The sequence below is a fragment of the Ailuropoda melanoleuca genome, chromosome 16 (genome assembly GCF_002007445.2).
Source record: "Ailuropoda melanoleuca isolate Jingjing chromosome 16, ASM200744v2, whole genome shotgun sequence".
Classification (NCBI taxonomy): domain Eukaryota; kingdom Metazoa; phylum Chordata; class Mammalia; order Carnivora; family Ursidae; genus Ailuropoda; species Ailuropoda melanoleuca.
Window position 1 is genome coordinate 63,060,411 of NC_048233.1, and position 17,013 is coordinate 63,077,423.

The window sequence follows — 17,013 nt, forward strand, 5'->3', positions numbered from 1 at the left end:
CTCTCCAATCAAGTCTGAACCCCAGCCTCAGGGAAGGCCTCCCCGCCCCAAGTTTGTCCTTCCCTTGGGTACCTTCCCTCAGCTCTGGTGTACCCTTTAGAATTCTCTTCACGTCTTTCTAGTTACTGATAGCTCCAAGCTTAATGCTTCTTTAGATTAAACCATCTCTGTTCAAATCACCCTGTGGTTTCTGCCTACTGCTTGGACCCTGGCAGACACAGGCAAGTACCACTATTATTTCCTTTTTAGAGATAAGGGAATGTGATAAGCACGGGCGAAATGACTTCCTTGGATCATATGAGGAATGCAGCAGAGGTGGACACAAACCCAGGCCTGTTGGTTCCAAAGCCTTTGATTCTGCAGTAATTAGGGGTTGGTGTAAAGACATCACATGGGACAGAGAGATGGGCTTACCTGCCCTCAGCCTCCTCTCCCGTGCTTTTATGTCCTGGGTATTCAGATTAAAACAAGGGCCAAAAATGCAAAAAAAAAAAAAACCAAACAAACAAAAAAAAAACGAAAGAGGCTGCTCCTAGAGGAAGGTTTTTTGTTTTTGTTTTTAGATTTTATTTATTTATTCGACAGAGAGACAGCCAGCGAGAGAGGGAACACAAGCAGGGGGAGTGGGAGGAAGAAGCAGGCTCACAGCGGAGGAGCCTGATGTGGGGCTCGATCCCAGAACTCCGGGATCACGCCCTGAGCCGAAGGCAGACGCCTAATGACTGCGTCACCCAGGCGCCCCTAGAGGAAGGTTTTCAACAGTGAAGAACGTCGATGGTCCTCTCAAACTAATGGCCAACAGAAACATGGAGGAAAAGAAAAAAGAAAAAAAATCTATTTAAAAATCTCTTTCACACATATTACATATGTGTACCATATTACATATGGTCAATATTCTGTTCCAAATACACTTATTATGAGGCTGATACTTGATTTTTGCCAATTTCCCCATCTTTGTCTTATCTGCTAAAACGTCTTATTTTCCTAAAGAGAGAACTAAAATCCCAGTTGGGGTCTTGCCTGCATTCGTATCTGGCTCAGAGTAGCCAGATTTCTTGATGATGTACGTCCCATCAGCTTTCGGGGACTCTGGTCCCCACTGGGGCGCTCAGAGGCAACACATAACAGCTTCCATATTCTTGGAAACAAGGCCCCGGGCTCCTCTTACAGTTTCTCCCTTGGGGATCACAGCAATGCGAGTCCTAATTAGCCTCAAAATAACAAACCCCAATATTAATGATCTTTCTTGAGTGTTGTTCTGCTCTTCCAACTTTGGTAGGGAAAAAAGTCCAATGTGAGGATTAACCATTTCCTGCTGATGAGACGTGAGCTCCGACCTGTGAGTTAGGATCCCTAGGTTTGAGTCCTGGTTTTGCCACTCATTCTTTGGCCCTTTGAATTGTTGTAAATAAGGGGACTGGATTCTAAGCTTCCTTCTAGTTCTATTGTCCTTTGACCCTCAGACTCCTTTCAACTCTATTTAGTCGTAGCAAGTGAAATCCCAGCAGCTCCCATCACTGGCTGCTCTCAGTGCACCTGGCAAATCGCTAAATGCCTTAAATACATTATCTCATTTGATTCTTGCTGTAAACCTATGAGGAAGGGGCACCCGGGTGGCTCAGTCAGTTAAGCGTCTGCCTTCAGCTCAGGTCATGATCTGGGGTCCTGGGATCGAGCCCCATGTTGGGCTCCATGCTCAGTGGGGAGTCTGCTTCTCCCTCTCCCTCTGCCTGCAGCTCCCCCTCCTTGTGCACGCACTCTCTCTCGAATAAATACAATTGTTAAAAATAAATAGACTATTTATTTATTATTTATTTACTATTTATTTATATAGTGAGCACTATTATTATCTATTTTTACAGGTTCAGAGGGATTCAAGCGTGGAAGTAATAAAGCCATAGAACGATTCCTCTCCCCAGATGAATCACTGACTTTTTTCCCAGCCTAATGCATACGCTCCTAATAGGGTCCAGCAGAAGAAATGTGAAGGTAGATCCATCACTGATTAAAAAAAAAAAAAGTCAGCATCAGACTCCACTAGCTAACCGAGGATAAGGCAGTGGGTAGAAGTACTCAGGGGGATGGTGAGAGCCGAAGTGGAGGGAAAGAGACTTTAAATAGCACAGCCAGGTCCATTACAGACATGGTCTAGTTAAATCCTGACAGCAACCACATGAGCTGAGCTTATTATTCCCATTACACAGATGAAGAAAGTGAGGTTCAGAGAGGTTAAGTAACTTGTATACACTTGTATACATCACCAGCCAGCAGCAAAGCTGTGATCGGAACGTGTTTTGTTTGACTCCTTCTATTACACTACAGTGGGACGATGGTTGGTGGCCAGAGATTTCAGAGCCTAAGGAACCATCCACAGATTTATCAAGACCAAGGCTGTGTCAACTGACAATGAAACAATTGGTCCATTGGTGCAAAGGAAGAAAACAATGTTTCTTCAAAAAGTCGGTTCCTCCTTGACATTGGCTGAGCGGAGATCTCCTGCATTGGAGGCCCAGCACCCCTGCAGGAGCTCTTTCTGGACAAGGGCTGCCTCGCCCAGGAGGGAGGAGGCTAGGGTCTGTGACTGATCCCGGTGGGGCCGACTTTACGTTGGGCCCCAGGGAGGCTTTAGGACAGGCTTGTGGGAGGAAGCAGAAGATATGGTGTGAGGCAGGCACAAGGCCTACACACACCAAGTCATCTTCCAAACAGAAAGAATCGCATTGCTGTTCTATTTGTCTTTTGACCCCAGATGCTTAAGAAGAATCAAAGCAGGGCCTTCCTGGAAAAAGGGAATGACTGACTGAGTACAAACACACATTATACTGGGAAACTGGCTCTCCAGAAAGCAAACGAACAAAAACAGTCCTGCTCTGTAGCACTTGTCAGTTTCTACGGTACAAATACTCCCAGTCCAAGCAACTAATGTTTTAACAACTGGGTTGCAAAATTCTAATCTTTTTTTTTTTTTTTTTTTTAAGTAGGCTCCATACCTAGCATGGAGCCCAACACCAGGCGTAAACTCACGACCTCGAGATCAAGACCTGAGCTGAGATCAAGTGTCGGACTTAATTGAGCCACCCAGGTGCCTCAAAAAAAGTCTAAATATTTAATAACTGGCTCACAAGCCAGTGAAAGCCAGCTTTACATACCACTGGGTAACCAGATCCAAGGGTGCGCCATCTTGAGAAAGCAGCAGTCTTTTTGGACAGTGGCCCAGTGCCCTCCTTCCCCACTATGACTTTAGGTATACTAAGATATTCCCCGTCTTCTTACTTCTCGCAGTTTCTTCTGCCTGGAATGTTCTTCCCTTCTCTTCCTTCTCAGAAACTCCTATGCATCGTTCAAGACCAGGCTGAAAAACACTCTGTTAAACCTTCCCAAGCCTCTTTAAGCAAAGCTCACGCGTGATCTTTTGCCCATGCTTGTACCATCTGTTTAAGTTCCTGCTTCTCCCACTAGACCTTGGCGAGGAAGCCATGCTTACTTGATCTCTAAACTAGGGGTATGATACATAGAAGGCTCGTGATATCTGTTTGCTAAATGAATAAAGTTATAAACTTCTCTCTGGTTTCAAATTCGGCAGTGAGTGACACAACTCCTCAGCCTATGTAAAACGTCTGTTTCTCCAGAAGGCCCACGAAAGCAGTTCTAACGGCAGTAATTGGACGACAGTGGCCAATCCCAGCTCTGAAGGGATGTTTTGGGAAGACCCAGACTGCTACAGTTGGTCTTAAACATTTTGGTGATCAAAAAAAAAAAAAAAAAAAAAAGGTGGGGGACTTTAAGGCTGGAAGTTGAACCTTCTCTTAAGTTCCCTCCCAGCAAACCTATGAGGGTTCTATAGGGATCCGCTGCAGGCAGGAATAGTGTCGCGCAGAGTGTCCCCTCAGGACTGCCATGAGAACACCAGCATCAAAGGGCAGAGCTATTTCAGACCGGCCATCTCAAACTGGGACCTTCCAACCTGCCAGAGGGAAGTGGAAGGAAGGAATGAAAAGGGACGAGCAAGAGAGAAAGGAAGAACAGTGACAGGAGAGAGTAGCAATGTTCTCTCCAGGAACAGGTGATAGCAGTAGGTCACAGCAATGATAAAATTAAGAAAATAAAAACACTGCCCTGAAGATTTATAGACCAGCTAACACAAAGCTGACTCGGCAGTAATTCGGGCTGGTAAAAAGCAGCAGGGCGTCCGCTATATAAGCAGCCCGTCCACATCAACGCTTCCGTGGACTCTGTGACCATGCCGGTGTGTTGACACCACACTGTCCCCACGCCCCCGGGCACCAGGAGCGGTGGCTAACCCAGGGGAGAGGTTGTGCAGGGCTGATGCTGATGAGGGGGTTTTTCACAAAGACAAGCTACCTTTGACTGGATGCAGATGGCCCAGTGAAAAATGAAACCTGCCAGCAGAGGCTGCCTTTATCAGCGGTAGGGGCGCAGGGGGGACAAGACTTCCCCATCCCCGGCCCGCCCGAACGAGCCTCCGGTTTCAGCACCATATCACAGACTGTCCTAATGAGTTCTTCTGACGGGGGGAGCCCGCACATATCTGCTTCTAGGAGTGCACCCTGGCAGTCCGGGGCATGGTACCAAACTCGCCTGCTGTTTGCATTCCGTCTGCCGGAGCCGGCGAGGAATGCCTGCCCCAGGAAAAGGGCTGAGACTCACCGGGACTGAGGGCCCTGCCTACACTGGCCCATCCTGCTGTTATCCTGGCCCCCCCTTAACTTCCAGCTCGGGGATGGTGCCAAGAAAAGCCAAGAGGTTTCCCTAGGCACGCTCAGCCAGATACCCAGACACCCAGTGGGTACCCACAGTATCAAAGACAAAACCAGAGCAAGGGCTGCTGTATATTAACTTCCTACTATGTGCCAAGCACCGCACCAGGCAGTTGCCCCCATTTAACCCGTACAACTGTCCTATGAGGTCAATGCTATAGCCCCACCTTACAGATGAGCAAAGTGAGGGCTAAGTCAGCCTATCCAGAGTCACGGGGCTGGTAAGTGGCTGATCTGGGGAGTGAAACTGTGTTTCATCTATTCATAGAGCCTGTAATCCTAAAATGACAAGTGTGGAGGAGAGTGGGCAAATGAAATGAAGTTTCTGGTGATTTGGCAGTGGACGGCCAGATAAATGAGTAAATTTTTCAGCTTCATCCAGGTTTTTTTTTTAAAGGATTTATTTGAGAGAGAGAGAAAGAGAGAGAGTGCATAGAAGCAGGGGGAGGGGCAGAAGGAAAGGAAGAGAGAGAAACTCAAGCAGACTCCCCACTGAGCACAGAGCCTGATGTGGGGCTCGATCCCAAGATCCTGAGATCATGACCAGAGCTGAAACCAAGAGCCAGATGCTTATCCGACGGGGCCACCCCGGCGCCCCCAGTTTCATCCAGGTTTAGTAGTATCATGGCGATGACCATGATTTGAGAGATAAACCTGCCATTATGGATTAAACACACTCAGACCACAAATTCATTTCAGAACCCGGTACCAGAAGTTTTTAATCACTGCTGCTTTTGGTTTTTTGAGCCACTGCTCTGCTCATCTGGGGCACCCAACCAAGCAATGCAGCCAGCAACTTAGAAGGAAAGGGGTCTCCAAGGCCCCCAACTGGCCTGCAAACTGAGACCTGTACAGTTCCCAATTCCTCGATACCGTCCCACTTGCCTGCACACACTGGTGAAAAAAATATGCCCACGTCAAGCCTTCTGAATACTTTTTCCCTCCCATTTGGGAAGGTGAACCAGCAGGAAGCACTTTGATGCGTTCAGAGAGGACCTTTACACAAAGTTCCTGCACGCCTGATGGGGGGGGTGCTGACCACTCCCGCCTGACCGGTCATACCCTCCTCTCTGAGGTGACCAACAGGTGGGGAAGTGACCTTGCATTGCCAGTCCCTTCAACCTCCTGAGTTGGGCGGGTCAAACAAAGACGATGGAGACAATTGTGCGACAAGAGGAATTTGGCCGGAGTCGCGCAGTGCAACCCACCTCTCTTCTGTGCAGTGGGGCAGACCACAGCTTGCTGGCAGGGGTGGCCCCGAGCCTGTCTGATGTACAGCCAGACACCTGACTGCCTTTGACTGACGGTACGTGGGCTAAGCACCGGCAGGGTCCCCTTCCACCTTCTGGACATCCCCTGGAGGCACCCAGTTTTGTTATGAGAGGAAGCTCTGACGTTCAGAAGGTGTTTGATGTCTCACAGGTGTGATGGCAGAGCCTGTGCTCTTAGTGGCTGTGTCACGATGCTGGAATGTTCCTACCTCCTAGAGGACATGTTCATCCCACGGCCTGCTTCAACAACCCTCATGCTTTGCTCTGGGCTGTTCTAGGCTGCTCTTGTCAGAGGTAAACAGCTGGGTCAGCAAACAAAACCATTGTGTTTTGCCACTAGTATTGGATGTTACTAGAATGGGGGAGTCTTTCAAAATCCACATCTCTACAGCTGCTTCTCCTGGGGCCTCGGGGCCCCTGCCTAAAAGTGGTGGCAGCTCGTCTCCAGATGGCAGCTTCGGGAATCTTCCTCAGAACACACTTTGTGTTATCCACCCAGTGAATTCAAAGGCCCCTTTATCACGCAGCCCCTCTTGATTATCTTCTCCCGAAAGATCTCCGTAAGCCCTGACCAAACATCCCCGTGTCCTTCTTCCCCTGCAAGGGGAGAAATTTGCTAGGGTTGGGGCTGGAAGGAAAGCTGTGCCCAAATTGAGGCTGGTGACATGGGTCATTATATTTTTAGACCTCAGAAAAATGGGGACAAGAGGCATCTGTGACAGTCTCCCTGGCCCTCTTCATTTGGATAGTAAGGGCCCAAGGACACCTTAGAAAAATGGAGGCTGCTTGCTGAGACGTGGGGACAGTCCTATCTAGGGTCACATTCACAAGATTCCCCCTCCCCCACCATCACTAGACACGAACAGCTTCCTCCTCAGCCAGTTCCCTCCGACATTCAGCTCCTTGGGAAAGCAGGATGCTGCTTTTTAAAAGTACTCATTGACCTTGAACTTTTAAATGTGTTTCTCAATTTTCCCCTTTTATCACTGTCCGGCTAACATTATGCTATGTCATTTCTTAAGTTCCGGTATTTAATATAAAATACTGAATGAAAACATATTTTACAAAAGAGCTCTACAACTGGGTATGTGGGGAGAGAACACTTTGCCAATCGTGCCTATTCTTTCTCCCCGCACTTGACAAACATTCCCAGTATCCGAACAAACAAGTGGGCGAGGCATCGCTGTTCCTCCTCTGGTTTGAGGGGCCAACGGGCCCTGGGACGGAAGGATAAACAGGCTACAAGGAAGGGGTTAAGAGTCAGAGTCGGGTGAGAATCTCAATTCTGTCATATACAAGCTGGATGACCCGGTGGGACTGATTTCTTGGAACCTGTTTCTTCATCTGTAAAATGGGAAGATTCTCAGTAGAACTCCTGGCTCCAGTCCACACACAAAGGTCCAATAAACGGCCCCCACTATGATCACTTTCGTGTTCACGCTTGAGCATCTCCTCTGTGGGAGAGCCCTGGGTGTGTGTTCACAGTGCTGGCTCCAGTTCACGTGGGGGTCAGGCCCTGTCAGACAGAAGCCCCCTCTTCCTGTCAGACCTCCCTGACATCCACACTTCATCCCTCATCCGTCTCATCTTGCTTCCCAGAGTTGTCGGTCTCCCTCTTTCCATCCCTCCTTCCTCTTACTCCCGGAGTCCAGCTGCCCCCTCAGTGGCCCTCAGCGTCCTTGCCGTGTCAGGCCATCCTTCTTACCCGGCGTCAACATCCCCAGTGCTCCTGGGACGCCGCGAGGGGAAAAGCCGCCTGTTTCAACCAACCCACCCTGAGCATTTATCTGAGCCCCATCTCCCCCGGACCAGCTTCAGTCCTCCCCTGCTCCATAAAAATATCTCATTATCTCTTCAGCTCACATGTGCTGATTTGGTCTGCCCTCACGGCTTACATCTGCAATCTCTCTGTCTGAGGCTTCCACTCAGACCCGGCTGGTTTTCAGTCTCGGCCTAAAGGCACCGTGTCTTCAGAGTCCTGGGTCTTGAGGGGTTTGTTCTCATCTGTCTCTGAAAACCAACCCTATTCAGGACTTGAGTACGCATGGCTGTCTGCTGGCTGGGCTGGAAAACTCCCAGCCCCTTCCTCTGCTGTTGGGCTCTCTCATTCCTTCTCAAGGCCAGCTCAAGAACTAACGGAATCAGGGTTTTGCTTGAAAACGGAGAAAAGCCCGGCACCCTCCCCTAAAGCAGCTACTTTCTCAGGGCAAGAAACCAGACCAGGTGCGAGCATCATCATTCGATCATTTGATCATTTGAATTTACCTAGTAAGCTTTGCGCAGATCTCAATCACCTGATACATAAAACAGTCATTAGAAGCAAAGACCTAAATGAAAAGGGCCAGCACCTTCTTATTTTCTTAGGGATTTGTCTTCCTTCCTGTGGAAGCTTGCTTTTCCTTACTGTCTTACACATTTACCTGTGAGAAATTCTTAGAAGCCACTCTGCCAGCTATGAGGCTTTGAAGAAAAATGCCCCCAGTCGAGAACCACTGTTCTTCTCACATACACACTTCTCTCTGACACACCTGTTGGGTCCAAGGCAAGAAGTGCAAACACCCGGCAGAGAAGAGAGGGCTCCAGAAGCCACTGCCTTTGCCCCTTGGTACCCAAGGTGCTAAGCAAGTGGTTCCTGGTAGGGGCAGGACATGGGGAATTCCTGCCCGCCAGCAAGGCTGCTGGCTCACGAGGAGGAAGTTCTCTCCAAAGCCACAGAATTCCAGCTTGTGGGTGTCAGGGAGGTCGAGGCCCGCTGTGGCGATGTGGACCGCAGAAGGTATAAGGGCTCGATACGCAACACACTGCATCTACCCCGGGGGGGCCTCCCTGCTTGTGGTGAGTCACCAACAGAGGATGGGGAGATTGGGTTGGAAAATAAACCTCGTGGATGGCCTCACCGGGGCTAACACATGCAGCATGCCTGTCCCCACTCACAGCTCCACGGGCCACTGCACCACAGCCCCGGGCCGTCTTCCCTGGCTGTTCCCTCTCTGGTCTAGACAGGTTCAATGTGGCCCCAGGACCATCAGGAGCGAATCTCATCGGACACCTTCCAGCAAGTATTTATTGAACCCACTCTCCAGGTCCTTGCTACGGAAGGGGTGGTTCACAGCCCAGCTCGGAGCTTGTGAGAACTGCAGACTCTCAGGCCCCACCCCAGAACTTCCAAACCGGCGTATGGCCGTTAGTGATTCCTCAGGTGATGTATATGGTCACCGAAGGTTGAGAATGCCTTTCTGTGAGTGGCCCAGGGAAGGGAAAGCTGCTCCTCTCGAGCGGCTCCCAGTCTGGTCGGGAAGAGAGCGTTCACAGATCTGAAACAACGGAGCAGAGCGCAAGTGTACTTCATCAAGCACGACTTGGTGGATACCGAACACCAAGACCAAGTCCTGCCTCAGCTTCCTCCTTTGTAAAGTGGCAATAACACTTGCCCTGTTGACCTTACAGATTGTCCTGGGTGGGAAAGTGCTACACCCACAGAAGATACTATTTAATGTTACATACGTAGAAGTCTATACAAGTTCAGAGATGAGAGGGCTAGGGATGACTGGAACGGTCTGTGAAGATCCAGCAAGGGGAAGGGGGCCTTTCAAAGGTACTGGACCGTATACCGAATTAGACATCATAGTAAAGCAAGAGGGAAAATGCACAATTGACAAGTGCACCAGTGCCTCGCTGGAGCTAGAGAGCTCCCCTGACCAACGTTCACCAACTTTCACCCTGACCACTGACTGATGGTCAGCTCCGTGGGTCTCAGAAGCACACACTCACTGCCACCAGAGCCTCACAGGAGACACAAAGCAAGCAGATATCATCTCTATGTGGATGCTGGCAAGAGCCCTATTGCTGCAAACTTCACCTCTGGTGGGGGATACATGAAAATGGATTTGTCATTTTGCAGGGCTGACCAACAAAGATGGCGGGACACTGCCAGGGGATGTCTGGGGGCAGAGCTAATGGAATATTACTCAGCCATCAAAAAGAACGATTTCTCAACATTTGCTGCAACATGGATGGGACTGGAGGAGATAATGCTTAAGCGAAATAAATCAAGCAGAGAAAGACAATTATTATATGGTTTCACTCATTTATGGAACATAAGAAGTAGGAAGATCAGTAGGAGAAGACAGGGAAGAAGGGGGGGGTAAACAGAAGGGGGAATGAACCACGAGAGACTATGGACTCTGGGAAACAAACTGAGGGCTTCAGAGAGGAGGAGGGTGGAGGAATGGGATAGCCAGTGATGGGTATTAAGAAGGGCACGTATTGTGTGGTGCACTGGGTGTTGTACGCAAGTAATGAATCATGGAACTTCACATCAAAAACTAGGGATGTACTGTATGGTGACTAACATAATATAATAAAAAAAATTATAAAAAAATAAAATTTTAATGAACAAAAAAAAAGAAAAGGAAATTAGCAGGTGAGTTCTTGCGTAATCAGTTCCCTAGGTAATGCTTTTTAAGCCTTTGCTATGTCCTAAATGTTTTCTTTTCTCCCTTCCTCCCTCCCTCCCTTCCAAATTTAATCTTCACAATAATCCTATCAGGCAGGGGAATCTTCCGCCCCTACCTTACAGAGGAGCAAACTGGGGATTTAGGATTTGAACCCAGGTTGGTCGGCTTACCGAAGCCCATGACCTTAACTGTCGCCTGCTAAGCCACTAGGGCAGTGTGAGAATCTCTGGTCTTCCTCCTGCCGTTGAAACAATGTGGCTTTGCTTTTGTTGTGAAACCTGGCTCACTCTGACTTGCTGACGTTGCCATGCTTGTCCTGAGCTTCTCCAGAGAAATGCTGTCTTCTGGCAGGAAAAGATAAAACCGGCTGATACAAATGAGTCACCATACTCGCTATAATTAACAGTGATGCAAGAGCCAGATGCAAACGACGAGGGGCCTCAGGACCGGACTTTTAGGCGGCCCGAACTCTGAGCTGCGGTCTGCTGGGGATACATTGTAAATGAAGAGGTGTAGCTGGACGCATGCGCACTCCAGCTCCTGGCGCTGGGAGGGGCGGCACCAGCTCAATCTCCTTACTTACAGCGCAGAGACCATACACCAGAACCAGACAGAGTTCATAGTTCATACATAACGTAGACCTTTGCTTTTACACTCGGCTGTCCTGGAAAGTCTAAGCAGCTTTGAACCTGCTGAGCTGGCGTATAGCAACTACAGTTGGCAACTCCATTGTGCCAGGTGTTCAGCCCATGGCCTCCTGCCTGCAGTATGTACCTGTGAACTTTCCAGAAAGACCAGTCATCATTAGCATCCCTATTCTCATTTGCTGACCTGGAGTAGCAAGTGATACGAGGATAGCCTGATTAAAATAAACCCTTGAACGCGCTTCCCACCATGCCATCCACAAACCCACCTGAGCACAGCCTGAGTGCCATCACTTTAAAAGGATTTTGGCTGCTTCCAGGATGGGTAATTGCCTCCTGAGGTTCAACAGGGAGAAACAGAGGGCAGTCAGGACGTGGACAGACTACAGTAGTGATCATCGATGTCCAGTAGCGTCTTCTTACCTGTTTCAGACAGTCTCAACTGTTCTTAAGAGTTGAACACAATGCAGCTGATACAATCTTGCCACTTTCCTTTTGAATAGACTTTAATTGAGAGTGAAGTGAAAAATGCAGGTTACATTTTTAGTGTTATCATTGATACGTTGTAAGATCAACACCAAAACAGTGATGCATCTAACATTTATACATTTCCTAAGTTTAGTTGTCAAAGAGCAAATCATTATCAGATATATATATTTACACAATAATTTCAAGCAACAGTAAATAATAAACACCCTCCTTTACACACACACACACACACACACACACACACAACCACATTTAAACAATGGATTTCCTCACACTAGTAAGTCTCATTTTGTCGCATACACTGGTAGACTCAAAGTTACTTAAAAACAGTCTTATCAGTGGAGATCCTGGACCAGCCCAATTTTCTTCTAGAATCACTTTAATTTTTACAACTTGAAGCCACACACCCAACGTGGTCTGTACACTCTAAGGACACCCCAGATGATAAAAATGAATTCCACTTCCTTTGTGTGAGGAGATATGTACATCTCGGGAGATGCATGTGATTACAACTCAAAAAAATCGAAAATAAACAAAACCAAAATCTCAGACCTTCAAGCACAGTTTCTTAACAGCGTTGTGCTCATGTTAACATTGAATTAGCCGAACGGGAAGATTCTTTTAGATTTCTCTACAGAGGTACTGGTTAGTTCTGGTTCTTTCTTCAGCTGCTTGAAACGCACACATTTTTAAAGGTGCCTGGTAGCATTACATCTGCCTTCCAGGTTAGCGGCCTGTCTAACCTCCGGAATGCCGGACGGGACTCAGCCCCAGCGCTTTGCTCTCTGATTTATTTCTGGCTGTTAGTAAATGGAAACCATGACAAAGTTTACATTAGCAGACACATACACATGCCCCGGCCTATAAATATTCTATGATGGAAAATGGTACAATGACTCCATTCCTAGCGAAGAGGAGTGTAAAAGGAGAAGAAGAGGGGGCAGGGGGACATTATCAACAATGGCTCTTCTTACAGTGGAAAATCCAGACCAAATGGCGGAGATGGGCTTTTAACTAACTAGACATTGACAGCCGCTTCTCCACGGCCTTTGAATCAACTAAAAGCAAGCAGGGCAGAGCCCGACCCCTCTGGGCAAACCTGGTAGGATCCGGTAGGACAAGCATCTTGTCTTGGAAGCTGGATGAAGACGATCACCGGCCATTTCCTTCTTAGGTGAGTGAGGAGGAATTTTAAAGTCAGGTTTGAAAGGAGTTCACACACTGTCCTGCCTGGGACATAGATGTGTCCCTGGGTCGGACCCCCTCAAAGCGCCAGCTGGAGTTTGGTCATGTTTCTCTGGTGCATGTTGTGATGGCGGACTAATTCGTCTGAGCGGGCAAACTTTTTCTGACAGCTGGGCCACCGACAGCTGAAGGGCTTTTCACCTGTGGACACAACTGCCAGTCAGAGATGCTTGCAGCGGACAGACTGCACACAAGTTCAACTATCAAAGGCCTGAGCTAAATCATCCCAAGGCACCCACTCCCGATTCCCTCTAGTTCTTTCCCTAGGCTAACAAATCGGGCTCATTCCACGGGCAGCCTTGAAATGGCAGCACCTCAGGGCCCTTAAGGATTAACCTACGATAAAAAGCATAAAATATTATTAAGTCAGAGGACTGGGGAAATGGCAGAGAAGGAATGAGTTCAGTTAATCCAAGTGTCTGGGCAATTCAAGTGTAATCGAGGGGGAAACATTTGTTTCAACCTTTGCTGTTAGACCGTTTTGTGAATTGCATAAGTGTTTCCCCTCCACTGTCTTCCCAGGGAATTGAGCTTAACTGGGCTGCAGGAGCTCAGAATCATCACCCTGGATATTGCTGATTGATTGCCCCCTTGTAGTAGAGCTGTCACTGTAACTTTAATACGTCCATCTGTGTAGATATTCGGGATGGGCTGGGTATTTTAAAATAAGTCACTGATTCCAGTTTGCAGGATATTTTCTTCTTTTACCTTAAAGTGTTATTCAGAGCATAATCCCCATTCTAGTTGAGACACGGTTTTAAGATTTTTAACGAGGCTGCCAAAAGATCGAAACCTCTCCATCTAAGGAGCTCTCAGAAGTTCATGTCAAGCCTCATTCTGAACAGGGAGGATAATCAGCATTTATGAAATGCCTAGTATACGCCCAGCCTTGTCGTGGGCACCAGCTACAAAAGTCATTCCATGTATTCTTTACAACAGCCCTGTAAGAGAAGCATTAGTATCCCTACTCTGGAGATGAGGCTAGACCGATAGTGAGGGCAGATCCAAGCAGGACTTAAATCCAGGTCTGTCTACTCCAAAGCCCATGCACTTGGCAGTATCCCACCTCCCAGGCCTGGCCCTAATGGAAATAGAGCTGTGGCTTTATCCTAAGTAAAAATGCCACAGGAGCCAATCTCTGTACCACCAGAGAGATCTTTCCAGGATATCTCTGGTTCCACTTTGCCTCCTCTGAGAACTACTGGTTGGGACAAGCAGGGAGCAATATCCCAGGGGAGGTGTTGTCCCAGGGTTAAACTGAGGGGCTGATCAAATACAGGGTAAAACAGTCTGCCAGCGATGTGGGTCATTTTGCACACCAGCAGATATGCACAGGGTTGGAGGAGGAGGGGGCAAGACACAAGGGATGATAACTAAGGAAAAGAAGAAACACCGGAGGCACCTGAGTAAGGCGAGGGACGTCCGTCCCAGCAAGTCTGAGGCACAGGTGCCTTTACCCTGTGTATAAATGCAGCCTCTTCCAGCTGAGGATCTGCAACTGCATGGGGGGTCATGACCTCCTGTTTTCCTTCACCTCTCACTCACTGTTCCTCTGCTCTTCCTGATCCAGCTCCGGGCCGTCCACCCCAACCTCCAGCCATGCTGTCAGACGTCATCTTCTAATGGACAAAGCCCAACCCTTTCTCTTGTTGGCCTTCACTCTCCTCAGTCTCTCAATGGCACTCAGCTTTGCTGACCTTGCCTCTCCTCCTGATTCCTCTCCTCCCTGGGCTGTGAGAGCCTATGCTCTCTCTCCAAGAAAGAAGGCTGAGGGACATGGTGGGCTGGGAGCAGAAGGAATTGGGTTTGCTACTTACTAGCTTTGGGACTGGAGACAAATCATTTCATTGCTACGTGCCTCAGTCTCCTCATCTGAAAACTGGGGATAAAACAAGCCTAACCTCTTCTTCTTACAAGGATGTTGCAAAGATACAGGGGGATAACCCTGAGCCTTGGCCCTCCTTCCAAAGCTGAAACATACACAACAAAAGTGCTGCTATTTTCATTCTGAATCACACCAACCTTGTGCAAAAGCAAAAACTTTCAGTGACCAGTGAATACATGTCCTGTTCCCCTCTCTATACTAGTACAAAGGAAATAATATCCAGATGCTGATATGAGTCTGGCAGAAACCATGTCTGCTCCTGGGACCTTAACTTCTGGCCCAGCATGGATTTGGGTCTCTGAAAATAGTGTCAAGAAATGTGAGCTCTCCAAAGAATAAATATTTGGCTTGTGAGAATTTCTGCTATTCTTCTGTAAAGCTGACGATCCTATCACAGTGAGTGACACCATGTAATGCAGCAAACTGGGAACAGTGAGGACCTAGCTCATCTCCTCCTTTCTTTCCGGACACGTAGTAAGAGAGTGTTCTTTTCACATCTCCCTTAAAGATAGCCACGCACTGTTCGTTCTCTCTCGAACCCTACTCAGAACTTCTACACTGGTCTTTTCCAATCTCTCCCATCACAAACAACTTCATTCAACAGTATTTTTAAAAAAATAATGAAAAATAAATGTGAAGAAAAGTTTACGCACTTGTTTTACCTGTATGAGTCCTGGTGTGGGTCTTCAGGTGGTCAGACCGGGAGAACTTTCGCTGACAAGTTTTACACTGGAATGGTTTCACACCTAAATGGACAGAGAAGGTCTAGCCGCAGCCCTAACGATGTGGGAGCATAATGAGGCCCCCAGGGCCAGCTTCCTGGAGGTGGCCGGAGGAGCCGGGCATTTCCAGCCCCCTGTGACGACGTCTGCCTCACCCTCAGATGTCCCCCATGCCCCAGGCCTGGCACGGACCACCTGATTCCGCACAGTAATCCCTGAAGACCTGCTTCTGTCTGGGGAACAGCTATTCCTTAACCACAAACGTCCAGCTTCCCACCAGAGTCTCAGCTGTGTCCAAGACTGAAAAAGTGAATCACACACTACAAATTGGATTGTGCTTCCCACCACCTTGTTCTTCACTGCTACTCAGCGTATCATCAGCGAATGGCTAGTGGGATCCCACTGTTCTGCGGTTTGCAGGAGAAATGTGGGATGTTTCTTTGTCTTTTTTTTTTTCTTAAGAAAAGGAAAATCTCCAGAGATGGGCGGTGGGGGAGGGTGAGATTATTGGGAAAAGCTAAGCAAGTGGCTTCTCACATCCATATTCAACAACAAAGAGAATCACAAAATCAACTGCAACCCAAGAGAACATACTGCCAGCAATGAGAAGTGAGCCTACAAACCTGTGTGTCTCCTTTGGTGTCTTTTGAGCTGGTCTGAACGAGAAAACCTTCGTTCACAGTCCTTGAAGTCACACTGGTATGGTTTCTCACCTTGGGGAAGACACATATTCCATTTGAAAATGCCTCTGGAAATGGGGATCAAGGCAACCTCTCCTACTGGGACTGAGGGATCCCAAAATGCCTAAGGCACGTGGGTAGACCTTGTTAGGGTGCTGCTATGTGAGGCTGAAGACCCCCCTGCACACAGGCTCCCGGACAGTGAGTGTAGAACGGGGGACTAGTTGTATGAGGATGGTCCCTGAGCTCTGAGTTGTAAGTGGAGGGGAGCTCAGGTTCTGAAGTCGGACACTAGGGTCACACCCAGCTCTGCCACTTAGAGCTCTGGGTGAGGTGCCACTTCCTTATGGAGAAAGGGGGCCCATAATCTCACAACTTCAAAAGATTTATGAACAGATTGAACCAGGCCATCCACATAAAGGGCTTCTTTGCCCAGTGCCTTGCACAGAGGCACTGCTCCAGAAAACTACTGGCAGAGAATCTTTAGATAAATAAGAAGCCAAAGAAGTCTTAACTCTTCAACTGAGCTGGAGGCAGAATTCTGGGATGGCTAGCCTTGGAGCTGGCCCCATACAATAAATGTTTTATGTTTTATGGCCTAAAGATTTGGTGTTCCCTGCTACTGACTTCTCATTCCTGGATCAAGCCTAACATTATGAGACACTCAAGTGAAACCAGGAACCCAAGTGTTTAGAAAGGTTTCAGTATTCCTTTATCCAAGAAAAGTCAGTAGTGGGATTACACAACCTTCTGCCTCAGAAGAGAGAAGCCCCACCCCTGTCCTTGCTAGAGAAAGTTCAGCCAAATACTGGGAACGAAGTTCCATGAGTGCACTGAGCGAC

At 48.2% G+C, this 17,013-nt stretch overlaps 1 protein-coding gene across 7 annotated transcripts in view; it reads right to left on the bottom strand.

Annotated features, from left to right (window-relative positions):
• Positions 1-10,474: 10,474 nt before the first annotated feature.
• The window catches only part of WT1 (WT1 transcription factor), a 44,496-nt gene continuing 37,957 nt past the window's right edge, over positions 10,475-17,013 (bottom strand). For 6 of the 7 annotated variants that reach the window (XM_034646291.1, XM_034646286.1, XM_034646285.1 and 3 more), the window contains 3 exons: positions 16,115-16,204; positions 15,423-15,515; positions 10,475-13,025 (listed from right to left, as the gene is read on the bottom strand). In XM_034646291.1, the coding sequence (XP_034502182.1) occupies positions 12,904-13,025; positions 15,423-15,515; positions 16,115-16,204 (305 nt within the window). In that variant the 3' untranslated portion in view covers positions 10,475-12,903. The remainder of the gene's footprint in view (positions 13,026-15,422; positions 15,516-16,114; positions 16,205-17,013) is intronic. The other variant, XM_034646290.1, reaches the window with a different exon arrangement.